This window comes from Fulmarus glacialis, unplaced genomic scaffold, assembly GCF_000690835.1.
Source record: "Fulmarus glacialis isolate BGI_N327 unplaced genomic scaffold, ASM69083v1 scaffold32703, whole genome shotgun sequence".
Classification (NCBI taxonomy): Eukaryota; Metazoa; Chordata; class Aves; order Procellariiformes; family Procellariidae; genus Fulmarus; species Fulmarus glacialis.
In genome coordinates this window covers 337-17,322 of record NW_009202855.1, presented here as the reverse complement: position 1 = coordinate 17,322, position 16,986 = coordinate 337, and the positions used below count along the sequence as shown (strand labels likewise).

Sequence of the window (16,986 nt, the reverse complement as noted above, 5' to 3'; positions counted from 1 at the left end):
GCAAAAGTAGCATGTGTGCCTGCTTTTTCTCTGTTAACCCCCTGAAAGAATAGACTGACTCATTATAATTTCTGCTTTACTTGGTGAGGGAATGTGCTCTAATCAGCTTCATTTGATTGTGAGTCCTTAAACAGGGGACGCAGGTCTTAAACTACCATTTCCTCAAAATATTGTGTTAGGGAATGATTTAAGTAGCTACCTCTTAATTACTATAGGGTAGGATAAAATTGATTTAGAAAGAATGCTTTTGCAGAACAGAATTATTTTTACCTAGAGTGCAGATATTACCATGCCTATACTTCTGGGGGGGGAAGAATAATCCTCAGGCACAATGGGAAGGAAGCCTAGCTTCAGTATCTTAACCTGAAGCATGACCAAGAGAAATAAAGCAGAATGAAAGCACTAAGTGCAATCAAATGCCTGTGGTCTTGAGCACAGTTTGAATAGCCAGATTGCTCTCACAATAACTATAGCTACCTTATTTAACACACAGTTCATCCAATCCATTTACCTCCTCCTGCTTTTGCTTGTAGCTTTTGTAGTGTTACAATCTCAACATTAGAGCAGCTACTAATTCTTCATATGTTTTGGCTTTTTACTAGCATAAGGCTTTTTAGTGGTAATCATTGTGAAATGTTTGTGGTGTTATAGACTAAAGTTCTACAGCAGAGAGCAAAATTACCTTAGAGAGCAATCAAGTTTGGAATCAAGTTTGAGCCAAGGTGCTTTCTGCAGCAGACCTCAGCGCTAAGCATTGATGATAGCAATGTACATCTATAAAGGACCTTGTCCCAAGATAAGTCATATGTTAGTTTCTTTTGTTCAGCAATGGGACAATATTGCCTTCTAGAAAGCAACCTGTTATATTGGCATAATTGCAGCCTGAGCTCTTTTAAATAAGTATTATTTGACATGCTTGTTTAGTATTAGGCCACTTGTAAAGCTGAAAGAAATTGCTGCCTGTTAGTGGTCACTTACAAAAAAACCTACACCCAAGTAATGAATGCATTATGTAAGCAGCTTATACATATTAATATCAGGCTCTGACCTAAAGTATGGAAACACTAATCCATTTTGTTTTGCATTGTAAAATGATTCTCTGGCTGCGTGGAATCAGGCTCAAATTAAGACCTGATGTGTAACCTATGTATTATGCACTAGTTAATTTTGTATGATAAGGCTGTGCATTTTTTGAAAAAAAGTAGTCATGTCCCAAGTTTCCTGTCTAAGCACGTGAAAGGAGAAAGGATGGTAAGTCTGCTTTCATCACTCCTGCTAGGAGCATGTTGAATGGAAACGCATGAACTAACTACACCTTTCACTGCAGTGTTACTAAAAGGCAAAGTTCAGCACTGTAACTTCTGAAACAGATATTATTTGCACCCAATTCGAAGAATATCTGATACTTGTTTTCCCAGATATGCTTTCCAGGGTTTCACCAGGCTGTTCATGTTCACAAGGAGTTTGCTGGTCCTAGAATCCTCCTGGCCTGCTATAAGATAGTCAGTACCTAGTTTTTTTTTAAAAAAAAAAAAAAAAAAGGAAAAACTTCAGTCAATAAATAGAAGAAAAGAGAACTAAATGCAGAATTTCTCTATTTCATAAGTATCTGGCGTGTAGCATCTTAGCCAGCTTCATCCAGTTTATGCATGTGCCATCTTATGTGTAAACATACTTTCATGTGCATATTGTCACTGTTGACTCCTGGGCACACATGTTCAATGTTGTCATATGATTATGTTCAGGCATTACAACTACAAATTGATTTAGCTCCAATGGCTTTACCGCTTACAAATTCAATACCATGTGCACATGACCAGGTTTGAGTCTGATCTGTTTGACCTTTGTTTTAAGCTATTGTAACTCCACGTGCTTCAGTAGCATTACTCCTGGCTTGTATAGATATGATGAGTAGCAGAATTCAACCTGAACAGATGCGGAACCTGGTATATGAAAATAGTAAGTCAGGCTTCCTAGATTATAACCTTAAGATACAGGTAGCAGAGCCTCAAAAAAGAGGTCTGTGAACAAAAAAGTGGGTAACTACACATGGAGACAAGAAACATAGACTACTAATAATCATGTCACTGCCTTAGTAGATGTATAAGCACTCTTTGTGTTGTATTAACTCTAGTGAGTAAAATTCCCACATTGATCAGCATTTAGAGAAACACAGGCACACCCAGGGCAAGTTACGTGTGAGGTTCTGCACAGAGATCTGCAGGCTGCTACTTATGCCTTTGTCCCTTCCTGACACTACTGCCCTCCTTCTTGAAAGTTGTGTGCTGGGAAGCAAGTGCTAACGCTTGTATAGAAAGGAGGGTGTAAAAGCCCCAAGAAGAGAGAAAAAGTAAGGTTTCCACCATGAGTCAGGGCATACTGTGATCCTGCAGCAGGAGTTCAAACAATATGTTGAAATCTGCAGAACTGCAGTGATGGGGACCTGTCCGTAGCTTTAATTGATATCAAGAGGCAATGGCATAACACCTGTATCTCTAGCATCTAAATTTCTGAGCTGCATGTCTTCAGCCCTATGTTTCTAAAGAGGTGCAAAGTAAAGCTAGAGAGGTAGAAAGGAGAAAAATGTCCTGTGATATTTTCCCTCTTCAAGTATCTGTGTGGGATCAGGTGTACTCTCATCATATTTAGGCAATATATTTTATTCATGTCTGATTCAGGGCTCCCACAGTTTCACAAGGAGCACTGGTAAATACTTAATTAGGCACAACTGTGCCACTGGAGTTTAAGCAAAGGAAGGCACCTTCTTCATTTGGACTACATTAAGCCAAAAATTTTATGTGCAAATTCAAGAACTACCCCCAAAAAGAGAGCTCAGGGTCCATATTACACTTCAATGCAAATTCAGTCTTTTACTCGATACAGAAAATGGAAGACAAAATTTGTTTCTGAGACAGTACAGTTCATTTTGCCATAACGGGAAAAATTTTTACAGAGTTTGATTTGACACAGCCTTTCCTAAAACAGCTGTCTCTCGTATGTGGCTAATTTCAGCTGAGAACTTGTCTTAAAGGTTAGATTAAGCAGTACATTTTAAGTGAAGCACAAGGGATTCCTTTCACTCAGTGGATATGTTTTTAATCTATTCAGAGGAAAAAACATGTAATTTTTCTATCAGGTGCTGCTTTTAGAATGATAGCAAGTCACCATTTTCTGTGGTGTAAGGTTGAATAATGAAACATGATCCCCAGCATACACTACCTGTCAGCCTAATGGCACCCAAAGTCTTTGTCTTATTGGGATTTGATCCTAGGACATGGTCCCAAAGACCTGGAACTTCCAGTGATATGCAGGAAAGCTGTGAGTAATCCAAATCTGTCAGACACCTAGCATCTACTTAGGCACTCAGGGACATGGTTTAGTGGTGGACTTGGCACTGTTAGGTTTATGGTTGGACTCGATGATCTTAAAGGTCTTTTCCAACCTAAATGATTCTGTGATTCTACTTGGAAAAAATAGAGTCCAGGCTCAAATTTGTAGGATTCTGAGATTTACCCAGAGATTTCAGCTGTTGTTCAAGTAAACATATTTTTCTCTGTGGTCCACTAAGTTGTATTGCAGGAAAGGCAGCAATAGGGAAGGTTGAATTGAGGAATGTATCTGTTCAGCCACTGATAACATTACTCAGCACTAGTGTGGAGCTTTGCAGTCTGTAGTGTAATGTTTCTACCTGCAGCAGAAGGTAGTAGAAGGAGAAGTGCTTTCCACTACCCTACTTCTCCACTCCACTACTGCAGGGAGATTCCCGTAATTAAAAGTGAATAAACATGGATCATTCTGATAGACTGTTGTTAGGGAGCAAACCTAGAGACCTATCCTAAACTGGTTATAAAAAGAGGGGCTTTGTCTATATAAAAGATGATTTTTCTAATTATTAAAGATTTTCCTGTCTTGCTTGGTTTGAAATTTAATTAATTTGGTTTTATGCTCTCCACCCATGATTGGTTTCCAGTATGCTGCAGGTTGTCAGCTTTAGGCTTTGATGGAACAAACAATTGAATGCACTAGAATTTACAGTAGAAGAAGGAAGGCTTACTTTTCATTAGTTGAAACCATTGCAAAGGCACAGAAGAAGTTAGATTCCCTCCACTTTCCAAAATTTTCATAATAATTTCTAGTTTTTCCAAAAGGAAGTAAAGCGTGATGTGGGAATATACAGTAAGGAAGAAAACTCTTTGGACATAAAAATACAGGGATTTTTTTTGCTCACAAACATTTTTCTAGTCACAAATATTCTGGAAGATCAAGTAAAGTCACTGAAAGTAAAACATTTCCAGGGAGGTTTGGACTTTTTGGTAAAACTTTATTCTCTGATAACAAAATGCAGCTGTCTGTTCACTCCCTCTTTGGTTTGGATGAATCAACGGACTCTTCCCTGGAAAGACTGATGGGAAGTGTTGAGTAGCCATAGCTAATGTTCATAATGAATTGTCACCACTGTTTACAGGGGAAGAGAAATACCTGGTAAGCATTTTGTCCTTACCGGGATTGAGAATGGGACATGTGCATCCCCTGTTGGTCCAGGATTCTGGGTAAATGCTTCTGTTGCTCCGAGCGATTTTCACTTTGCCTGATTTCAGGACCTTCTTCACTTTCACAACAACTTCTGCATGGGTCCCTTTGTCATGAGCTGATAGGATTCTTGCTTTTATCACTGCCAGAAAACATATCAAGTTAGAGACCAACAATGAATTTCTAAATGAATTTTGTTTTATGCTGCTAAAAGATAGAATTTTGAAAGAAGACATGAAAAAACGCTGCAGTTGTACAGAAAGTGTATTCCAATGCTTGTCCACTTCAGTCATGGTTCTTCTAAATAAATTTGGAGAAGAAAAACTAGATTTTTCTATTGAAGTAGTTAACTGATCCTTTCACCATGTTATTTAGCAATTACTTTTTAATGGGCTGATGTCAAATACTTGGAAATCATAGGAAGGCACTTGTATGTATACATAAGAAGGGTGGAAAAAACAGATCAGCAGCTAACAGTCTAATTTTAAGTGCACTGATTCTAGGCTTTATATTTTGCAGTTTGAAAACTTGTGTTGAGCTTTAACACTGGCCTCTCAAAATTTTTGTCCTATGGGAAGGGACTGTCTGCTCTACAGGAAGAAAGTCAGGAAGTTTCCCATCAGACTGCAGGCATGTCACATGCTAAAATTCCATGATTGCACAACAAACCAGAAAAAGCATTTTTGTTTTGTAGCCTAACATCTGGTTGCCATGATAAATTTCTGTTCCTTTAATTTAATACGATCCCGTAAGTTTTTGGCAGGGTAGTGTCATCTAGATTGGCCCCACAAGCAGGCTTTGTTGTGTCATGACACAAGCACATCAAACCTTTGGATCCCAGAGCTTTCCTTTTTTGCTTCATGTGATGGCATGAACCAGGTGTTCATAAACCATAGTATTAAATACATTCTTGGTAAACAAGTATGGCCATTTGAACCTGCATAATGAGTGCAAAAACAATGGCAGTTTAGATGCAAGCTTTTTATCATTTATTCTTGATGTAGAGGCCAACCATTCCACTGAGTTACAATTCTAGCACTTCTGCTGTAAAGAGGGAAGCTAACTGGGTGGAAAGGAGACACCATGGAGCCTTGCATGAAAGGTGCTATTCAGTTCTGATCACAAGTTGGACATGTCACTAGACAAAAACGGCAGAAGAAATCCTACCTCTTATTTAATGACTTAGCCAGTCCTGTCATTTTTCATAGCTATCAGCTAATAACATGCATAGAGAGAACATTGTGAAATTATCATACCTTGAGGGCATGTCACCCACTTACCATAAGCATATTTCATTTGACAGAAGTCAGTGACACTTCCAAGCACCTTTTCTTTGCATACACACTTTTCTAGCAGGGGAACCGCAGAACACAAAGGGTTGGAGAAGAGCCAGGACACGAGAGAGAAAAGAAAATTATATTCAGTTATAAAGTTATATGTAAATAGCTACCATAATCTGGATGGACCTTAAGAGTAAGTTTGAGAGTGAGCTCAGTTATTTGCAAATCTGTTTCTTGTTAGATGATATAATAATAGTTCTGAAATCTGATCGGTACTGACAAGTAAAATGCAGCCCTCATGGGGTCTATTGTACAGTTAATAAACTCATACTAATAAAGAGATTTGTAAGAATCAGATCCAGGTGTAAATCATGTAAGTAATAATACCCTTGTTCGATCCCATAAGCTAAGAAATGCTGATCCTTGCTGGTATTAAGGTAATATCCCTCTCGGAAAAGTCAAGATATGCAATAGGTGGCACTATTACCTCTGGGTCTTACAAAACCATTGGTGCTGTTAAGTGGTAAAACTGAGAACTATTTGAATATTAAACGCTCCACCTCATTCTATAAGCCTACTTTGTAACTTTAGCTGGATACAGTATACTTTACTTTCTCTCCTGAGCTGTGGTGCCAGGAGGAGTATCTTACTTAAAATCACTTGCATTCTACCCCAGAAGTGGTGTATTTCAGTGATGGCTGACATGATCTTTTTACAAATAGCATTTGAAGTTCTGAACAGCAACTGAATGCTTGAGAAGTAGTTGCGTACAGTCATAAGCATTATGACTATAATTATGACAACAAAAGGAGAGTATTTTCTCCACACAATCTTATTCATGACTTACCAGTTTCCAAAAACCAAAGTTGCATAGTACAGTTGGTTTGGAAAACAACAATGTAAGTGTAATGATAACCTGTATAGTTCAGATTAGCAGATGTTGCCAGCAGATGGGGGACATACAAGCTAGAGATGAGTAGGGGAATTTAAGTCAGGGTGGAGAGAAGAAAGAACTGGCTCTGAAGGAAGTTAGTAAATGTTCCCAGACCCTGGGCTGTACCTGGGTGCCTCAGTGCAGAAAATCCCTGCTCATGGTCATTCCATTTCCACTCCTCTTCGCTCTCGTTGGTTGGCGTTTGCACAAGGTCAGGGATTCGTCCCCCAATGGGGATGTTAAAGAATGGCTTATTGTCATAACTGGGGGGACACATAAAACAAACAGAAGACTTGGTTAGGATAAGAGATGGGTGGGAAGCAGGTGTTTGTAGCATGTGGCTGTATCCAGACAGATGAGCTTGCTTTCTTCAGGTTGGGAGTGCACATAAGAGCAAGACTTCATGCTATATAGAGAGATCACAAGATCTAGGCTTTTATTTAGGCCTTACCACTGCTGACTTAGCATTTTAAAAAGTAACTATGTATTGGGCATTTTTTGCTTTTGTTTGTTTGTTTTTACTGAATTAAGTAACTCCAAGTTAGTGACCACTTACTGATGTCACTAGGAACTGAGGACACCTGCAGGACCCATAAAACTGCAGTCACTCAGCAAATCATAGGATTTCTGTACTGATTAATGCATGTTTGGGGTACAGATGCCTGCCCTCTAGAAACAAGAGGGAGACCTTATAATTCATTTTACCCTGGGCACAGATGAGAGGCAAGCTCTCCAGACTCTTCCATCTATTTCCAAGGCAAACAGGTGTATTTGAAGATGCTGTACATATTTCCATGGTGTTGTGGAGTTGCCTATTATTACTGTAAAAAGTTATCATTTCAAGATTGCCTTGGATAATACAATGGACTTAAGAGTGTGCCAGCCACCAAATGGAATTTAAGAAACCTTTTATGATTTACAGCCACCTTTTCAAAGGATTGTGCACCCTCCAGCATCCTCCAATTACTGTCATTGCTGCAGTATTTCAGTTAATCTTTGTTTCATTTCACAGAATCCCATCTCAAAGTGAACCCAAAGGAGGGCTTCTTTACCCATTGAAACAGTTTCCAGTATGCTGGTCGCAGTCTCTGGCACAGTCACAAGGGCGACAGCCATTTTCTCCAAAGCCCCAGTAGCCCATGAGACATCTATCGCAGTTGGGGCCCGCCACACCTGGCTTGCAGTAGCAGAATCCCGTCTTGGGGTGGCATCGCCAGCTTCTGCTGAAAGTTGCGTTGGCTGAACCCATTGGCTGGCAGGCGCAAGCTATGGAGATACGGTAAGAGGTGACTGAGATTATGTGCCCAGGGATCATCTGGTTAAGTGACATTTTTGCAAGGCTGAAAAACTCGTGCCCTGCTCCTTACGCTCAGTAGTTTTAAGTCAGAACTGGTAAACGTTGCGTTGTCAGCCTACATTTGCAATATGATTTTTCCTTCTTTTTAACTCATTAAGCACAGCAAAACAAGTACAACTGGGACCCATTTATGTGTGAAAGTCAGTGCTTCCCTACTACACAAATATTGACCATACAGGGTTTTGAAGTGGTGGCAGGAAGCCTCCACTGTGTGTTTATTTTTAAAGGGGCTTGCAGGTGGTTCACTTTTCAAATGTTTTGCAAAAAGATGCACTAGCATGAACGAGGTGAAAAATGATAGCTATTGCCTACATTGTCTTTCCTGTGAAGGAGATCACAAAACTACTGTTTCCTCTGGGGCTAGATGCGGCTTATGCAGGTGGTTCAGATAACCTGAAACATTTTTTCGATTTCTGCCTCCAAAGAGTCCACAAATTTCCTTCAGTGCGAGTTCTAAGGGACACATCTCACCATGCAGTACTGTATGTGTGTAAGGAAGCTGATAATTTTTTTTGTACAAATACATGAGCATATTTGTTATAAGGAAGGTGGACAGAATGAGAGAAGATCTCTAAACTCATTAGACATATTTTACATGTAGCTGGAGATGAGCAAATAGGAGGAAAAAAACCCCAGATCTTTCTAATGCTATTGGCAGTTTGACACCAGCCTGGCAACTCAAGGCAACTTGGCAGTAAAACAGCTCCTGTGGCAACTCTGCCTTCACAATAAATTCTCATAATCCCATGCCACCAGTGCATTCCCAATGTGACAGCATCAGGGAGTGAGGTGGAAAGTAATATACAGGTAGTAGTGCAAAGGCAACACAGTTGACTCCTCTCCGTCAGGGCAGAGGCTAGCTGAGATGGTCAAGCCTTGTGCCAACAGCTCTGCAGAGGTAAAATACAAGCAATAAACATACCCACTCATTTCTGATATTCAAACAAATTTCATTAAAATGAGAACTGAGCTGAACTCCAGGCCTTCATGTTTCAGCTCTTTTTTGTATTAACAAAGCAGCGTGCCCTGGCTTTTGCTTGTAGCAGAGACTGAAAAGGAAATGCATCACTACTTCATCCATCTGGAAGAGGGCAGAAATAAAAATCTTATGGCTAAGACCCACTTTAGCAGAGATTTTCAGTTAAATGTTGGACACCCAAGGTGTTTAGATAGCTTGGATCACGGGCCAGCCTTTTGGATGCTTATCTGAACCAAACATGATCTCCAAAGCTTTTGAAGTTTGCCCATCATTGCTTCTAATCAAACTACTTTTCTTCATGAGCTCACAGATAAGAGACCAAATGAACACTCTGATTCCACACATCATTTTCCAAGGGGAAGGGGCAAATATATGACTATAAAGAGTGTTAAGTGTAGCAGGGACAATTCATTTTCACCTCATATTTGATGCTAAAGAAAATAAAATATCTTTTGAAAATAGTACGAGAAAAAGGGTGAGCAATTCTGTTTAAAGGGCATTTCTCTTATAATCTGCTTACTACATAGTTATTTTTTTCACAATGCCCCGTGTTCTTTATGCCAATATTTTTAATAATATTATTACACTCTGCTGTAGACAGATCTCAGTCCGTTGTTTTCAAGGGACACTAGCACAATAGCCTAAGGACAGAAAATAAGCGTGCTGTCATGGGCAATGTACTCAACACAATGAGCTGGTTGGCGGATGGCAGCAGGCTCGCCTGTTTGCCACAAAGCAGTCTTGACTTTGGGAGCAAACCCAGGGATTTTGCTGTCAGTTCTGGAGAGCAGGTGTAACAATGAAGAGCTCATTAGCACTGACAGTTTCAAAGGCAAGTTCTGATTTGTTGCTGCTCAACTTGAATTATTTTTGCCCAGATTTTTGCAGGGCTGACTACATCACCCTAAAAGAGGAGACACTTAGTTCCATCTGTCACTGAAAAAAATGGATGTCATAGATTTGGGGATAAGGAGGGGAAACACAGGCTTCCTTTACTGCAGACAGGTCTGAGCCACAAGAAGTAAGAGATTGCCAACATCTGGGTTAGGTTGAACCCAGGTTTCTGGTTTCACTGTAATATCTCTGTATATAGAATCTACCTGTGCAATTTTCACCTTAAATTTCTTGTACTTCTGCAACTTCTGGGTCTGTCTTTATTCCCATCTTATTTCTGATTTTCAGGTTTCATCAGTTAGGGTCACATAACAGATGGGTAAATCATTAGCATCATTAGACTACCTATCACCAACTGAGACTAGATCCTGATTCAGGAAGATGAGACCTTCTCCCATCCTATCCCTAAGGGAAAGTATGGAAAGTATTACAGGACGGTGACTGACAGCATTGGCAGAAACTGAGGAGGAGGTAGGAAAAGAGTGCCTTTTTTTTTTTTTTTTTTTCCCATTTTGGGGCTACAGTTCAGGAAAACTAATGTTCCCAAATGAACCGTGGGGCATATTCCCCAATTAGAAACTGGGACAGCTTCTGGTGGATCAGAAAGCAAGCTGAATCAATAAATGTACAACCCGTTCAGATGAGTTATACAAGTGGCTTGCAAACGCTTTACTCGGTCTGTGTTTATTTAGCATTTCAGCTTGGGTGTGTACATTGTCTGGCTTCCAGAGTATTACGGCCAAAATCCCAGTTGGGCATCTAAGGTAACTCCCAAAATAAGAGCCCACATGTCACATGCTGTTGGTGACTGGGTTTTATCTGTTTAATAAAGATTTGCAGATAAACCTCACAATTAAAGAAACATAAAAGCAAGTTTCCAAAACCTCACCCTTTTACATTTCCCAATATTTGACAACACAGCATCTTTCCCTGCTGATTTTTGCTTCTTTTCTCTTGGCAAACCCTAGTTTTCTCTCCATCCGCCTCCCTGCCTAACAAAACACCAGCCGACATGACAATGGCCTTGTTTGTCAAAGGCATCATCAATTATGTTAGGGACGGTGTGCAGACAGTTCTGGCTCAGAGAGGGCTGGTTTATTTGGGTTCTTCCCTTGACAGCAGTGTAATGAAAAATTTCATCATTGTACTTTAGAATTGGCTATCAGTCACGAAGTATCAAAGCATCCTCTTGCCTTTTAGTCTCACTCCTATACTAAGTTTGTTTTGTCAGAAACTACTGTAAAAAGGAGGAGACAAGGAGTAATGAAAAATTAATACATATTAAAAATTAATACAATTAATTCATACAGCAGTCTCCACTCAAGTCCTCAATAAATCTGTCTGCCCTCAGCACAGCTGTCTTTCCCATGTAATTAGACACAGATGTAAAATATAATATTGGTTGTAACAATATGGTCCCAACTTACAGGAAAATAGCAAGTGCTCCAAGTAATTCAGTGGACTTTGAGGTATTTTGCCTTAAACTTCTGTCTAATAATACTGCATAAGATATAGCTATGAGCAGACTCTGGCTATTTGATGAAAAACAGGCAAAACAAAAAATCAAACAAAGCCTTTTGAATCTGAAATATATACATGTGCACCTAGGGAGCATATGACCAAATCAGGGCAATTTTTAAAGCATGTCAGATGTGGGGATTGACTCAGCCAATCATGTTTCTTAAATGAAGGAAATAAGATAGACAGCTGTGTGTGTGGTCAGGGCTTATTAAGACAGACTTTGAACCAAGATGTGATCAGGCCTTTGTGATATTACAATTAAAAGTTCACTCCCTCTGCTCAGAAGTAAAAGGATGAGAAGCAGAGCTTTTCAGACTGTGTGCATGTGCATGTGCATCTGGGCATATTTTAATTTTCAACCGTTGTGCTTAGCGTAAAAAAGCTTGTTTTCCTGGAGACTTTTTTAATGGGTCTACATGCCTGCATTATTTTTTAAGCTAAGCAAAGGGTGAGTACAAAAGATGGTGCCATTTCAGAAGGATCCCTTAAGCCTCCAAATAAGCCACAGGAAAGAGCCAAGGATACAGCAGCTTTTCTAACCATTGGTTAGGAAACGATTAGGCTTCCGAGTCAAAGCTCCCATACAAGTCTATATCCAAACTACTTAATCCTGTGTTGTCACCCACAATAACAGGCAGGTGTGTGCCTTGCTCTGGGACTCTTTTCATGACTTCTTTTTTTTTTTTTAATATAGATCTAAGCAGTGTCAAAACAAGGCTCTGCACACGACCTGGCTCTCATTCATCCCCAGCTGCTAGGAACAGGAGAAGCAAAGTGATCAGAGGCAGGCTACATCTGCAGACAAAAAGGAATAGCAGATTCACACTTACATGTCAAATTTCAACAGATTTTTTTTTTTTTCAAGGGAGTATCTTTGCAGTCTCACATTGGAGGGTCAGCAAAGGGTGGTTTGGATAGTGCCGGGACATCCAATTGTTATACAACTTTTTTTTCCTAGCAGTGATTAAGAGAGAATGCTATTCATTATTATGACTAATGCTTAAAGACTCTTTCTGGGCCTGGGCAGTGTCCTGTAACTTTCTGGGAGCCTGAGGGCGATGTCACAGCTGAACCTAGACTTTGCTCTGGATGGCAGAGCACTCTTCAAGCGTGCTTTCTCAAAGGGATTAGCACAGCATTTCATTCAGCTTTTTCATCAGGTTTCCTTTCCCAGCTCAGTATCTACTGTACACAAGGGTCAAGTTTTGATCTCCCATTGAGGGTTTTTTTTTTCCCCCTCTGATTCAAAATGGGAAGCTGAGGACCAGGTTGCTCTCACCAAAATCATCCATTCAGTCTGCTGTTTGCAGCTTATTACTGCTTTTCAGCACTTGCCCAGTAGGTGGGTTTTTCATTTAGTGTTGTTTGTCTGGCGCTGTTTGCATGGTTTTCTCAAAGTGAGATGATGCCTTGGAATTGGTACATTTAAATCCTCACAAACATGCTAATCCAGAAGTGGCAGCTCTTCAATTTATGATCAGCAGCCTGAGGTATGAGAGAAATGTACTTGGTGGTCTAATTGTCTAATTTCTTACATATTAGCAATGCTAAAACAGTAACTGTTTTTTACTGAGTAACCAGAGTTGTTTTTAGGGTCACACAACCTGAACAATTTACTCAGATCACACCAGATTAAGTTTCATAGCAATGCAAGTTTTGCAACCTAAAGGATGGAGAAGAGGGCCTCTATCTTACATCCCGCATGAGGCCTTTCAGTTTAGTATCAGCTCTAGGCATAAGGAGCTGATGATGGTCGTGGAGGTGAAATCTTCCCTCTGTCAAACTGAGTCTGTTCTAACCAAAACAACTCTGCCTGTCTGCACTGGTGTTTCTGGTTTTGCTATCGCTGATAATAACCAAAGTAGTGAAACGTTCCCTGAAGATTCTCTGCAGAGGTACAGCATAACATGAAGTGCACACTTATACACTGCCTGCGAACCACATAGGGAAGTGTTTGGGGATCAGTTCTTTCATCATACAAAACACTACCCTATTAAGGTAATTTGTCAATTGTCATTGTGGGAATTCTCCTCCTCACCTTAAAGAAAAGAGAAAAGGCACAGACTAACCACTCCCCTCCCAGGCTTCTTTTAACTCTGTAGTTATATCTGCAGTGTCCCTTCTATTTCCACACAGGTACAAGCATCGTGCACACATCAGTCTGCTGTAAAAGCTGAGAGGCTCTAGAGTGAACTGCAATACCCTTTCCTTGTATCTTGATTGAATGCATTACATTCATGCATACCTTTACATGGCTGTGAAAGGTCCCATTGACTTGAATCATGCACAGATACGGTCATGCTTACCTATTTGCAACAGTGCTGAATCAAACCCGTTAGATTCATCTCAACCAACAGAAACTAGTGCAGGCTAGTGATCCAGAATACCTCTTAAGTCAAAGAAGAGAAATAGATATCCTCTAGAGGGCATTTCAGCTCATCTATCTCAGACATCTACATTAAGGCTGCAATAAGTCATTCCCTAGAGGTCCCACTGTTTCTCCACTGACTGTACAGGGACCCTAGAAAAGACATACAACTTTCAGGTGGCTAAAGCGGGATGGCAGCTATCCAGGCCTGAACGTGCAAGTCAGAGTAGAAACAATTGCATTTGGGGGCCTTCTGCTGGCAGCAGCATGTTCCCAGGTGAAAAGGACATTGTTGTGCTTGACTGGCACGATAGAAATAAAGCTCTTTTAACAAGGTAAATTTCTGAACGGTTTTTCTTTTGCTACGCAGAGTATTGGCAGGAGGTACGGAGAGGCCTGTAACCAGACAAGACAAAAGAGGCAGAGGTAGAGTCAAGGTCTGATTTCATCCAGGCAGACTGTTCTAGGGTTTCCACAGAGATAGGCTGTATTTTCAAACAATGTTTTTTCCTCTTTGCTGCTCTCCAGTGCTCCTTGACTTTAGCGGTTATCTAATATTACACATGATGTTGGTTACTACACCATCACCCTGCTGTTAAATACAAGAGTTCATACACAGATTCTTTCAGGTACTATGAGACTGAAAACTAATTTTCTGGCACAACAATTTATTCTTATTACAATATTTCCCTGTAGCAAATCTGCTCAGAGTAGAAACAGGACTAGAAAAGGGCCAGCATAGAACACTATGGGATACAGGCTCAGTTAGATAAGCTCACGCCCAGCCCTGTCCGCTGATCAGTGTTCTGTGATGAACGTTGTGAAATCAAAAAGAAGGGGTAGTGCGGAAGCAGTCTGCTGGCACTAAGATTCAGTGGAAAGAATACAAAAGAGCAGAAACATAGGATGTGTGGTGCACAGAAAGTTTAAGCAATATCACAGGCCATACAGTCCTAGGGAGAGGAGTGTTTGTAATCTGTTTAGGAGGAATCTTGATGAAGAACGTCAAAGGGTCAAGAAAGCTTCAAAAGCACATGATGCCAGTGGGCATGAGTATAGATGACAGAGGATGAAGTTCTCTGTGCTGGCAACTGATGTCTGAGCTACGGGGAAGGAAAACTATCCAAAGGGAGAAATGAAATTAAGTATATTGTTAGAAGTAGCAACCTCCCAAATAGATGCCAGATGCAATCAGATTGTGAAGCATGGCAGGATACTCAGGAAATGTTTACACTAAATAAGGGAGTTACAGGCTGTGTTCCAGACTGGTTGGGTGAAAACTACCTTGGATCCAGAGGTTGTACACCCTCTGTGTACAACCATTAGTGCCTCTATGCCCGAATTACTTCCTAACACATCCTTCTGAAGTGTTAATGAGGCAATTAATTTGGGCAGAGCACCCCATAATACAGCTGTAGAATCCAGAGATAAGTCTGAGTGAGCTTTGATCTATTTGTTCCCAAGTGGGTATGCGTGGTCTCGTGCTTCCTACACCTCCTGCAGCCATTATTATATGTATTTAAGTGCACAGATGTTGCACAATCAAATGGAATTTAACAATAGTTTACACATAGGTATACACCGTCTTGAGAGATGCAGAAAAAAACATCTAAATAAAGTGTGCCTCAAGAAAAAATGAACCGTATTATTTTAAATGCAAGCACAAGAAGAATGTACCTTTCCCCAGAATGAAATGCATTTGGAGAACTGTAGCAGTTGTCACAAAAAAAACGTGTGATACCAGGGGGAGAAATAGACACAGAAAATCAGGAAGATGACCTTTGATCAGAAAACTGTACTTTAGGAAAAGAATACAAAGAAATGATAGTAATACTCATGAGTTACTTCTATAGGAGTTATTGATTTCTTTCTTTTAATGATTCTTCCACCATTCATCTTCACCGCATGTAACAATAGTCACTTACGTTTGCAGACCTCTGCAGAAGACATGGGTTTCCCTCTATCTCGGTAATACCCCGGTTTGCACCTTTGACACCGATGTCCCTCTGTGTTATGCTTGCAGTTGTCACAGACTCCACCACTGCGCTTTCCTGATGCCAGCCAAACACTCAGATCAAAATGGCAGCTATCAGCATGGTTGTGACAGCGACACTCTGGTGAGAAGCAGGAGAATATATTTCAGGCTTATATAATAGACACAGCAATACTATTCAAATGGTATCATTTTCCTACTGTGAATCACGGAGGAAATATTTGAATGTAACACATTTCATCTGCCTGCAATCCTTGATTTTCATAAAAACTAGAAATTGCAACAGAGAGTGATAGTCCCAGTCAGGGTGGTTGTGAGCTGTGTGGTATTTTTACAGCAAGACAAACCAATCTGATGGTATCGTAAGTCCTGCACAAAACCCTGGAACGCTAGAACACGTGAGGAGACATAGCTGCATGAAGAACAGATTTCTGCCTTGTGAATTCCACTTCCCAATAGCCCAAATGGGTCAGCTGCTGTAAAACAACATGCATACTGAAGTTTTCCATCAATGACCAGCAACTTATCCCCAGTTTCTGTAATGGCACCATTAGTGTAAATCGACAGAAGTCTTTGTTAGGGAACTTTGCCTGCTGGCATGGTGAGTGCTCATCCTGAAAGCCTGGGTCAGTAAACTGCCTCCCACTTACTTCTGCATTCATTTGGCGCCCCTGTTTTTCCATCTCCTGGCTTCCAAGGCTGGTCATTGTATAGTGGTGCACATTTCTCACAGTGGTCCCCTGCTGTGTTGTGTCTACACACGCACTTCCTGAGAATACATTCAAATAGCTACAAGCAAGAACATGGTGGAGTGCCCAACAGCCTCACGAGGAGGTGGGACTTCTCCTGCACAACTCCCACACAGCTGCCTGGCTCTCTTAGGGAACCCACAAAGCCTGGAGCTTAAATGTGTAGCTTTATCTCTTCACACAGTCACTAATGATGTAGATTCTTCCTCTATATTCCAGTCTAAATGCATGTGGCAACAATTTCTTTTTAACTCTCCAGTTGACTATTTTACTACTACATTGATGAACAGCCTTATTTAAATTGGGTAAGCTAATGCAGCTTATTTTGATTTCCAAGTACAGGGCAAGAGCATGCAAAGACCCTGAGCAGACAGTAACCTC

At 40.5% G+C, this 16,986-nt stretch overlaps 1 protein-coding gene across 1 annotated transcript; it reads right to left on the bottom strand.

Annotated features, from left to right (window-relative positions):
• Positions 1-1,373: 1,373 nt before the first annotated feature.
• Positions 1,374-16,625, bottom strand: LOC104074361 (netrin-4-like; the record flags this gene model as incomplete). Its single annotated transcript, XM_009574446.1, has 7 exons — positions 1,374-1,510; positions 4,502-4,672; positions 5,811-5,879; positions 6,871-7,007; positions 7,797-8,010; positions 15,789-15,977; positions 16,507-16,625. Coding segments are annotated over 7 exons (1,036 nt in total), but the record flags the coding sequence as incomplete, so codon positions are not given.
• Between the last annotated feature and the right edge of the window lie 361 nt (positions 16,626-16,986).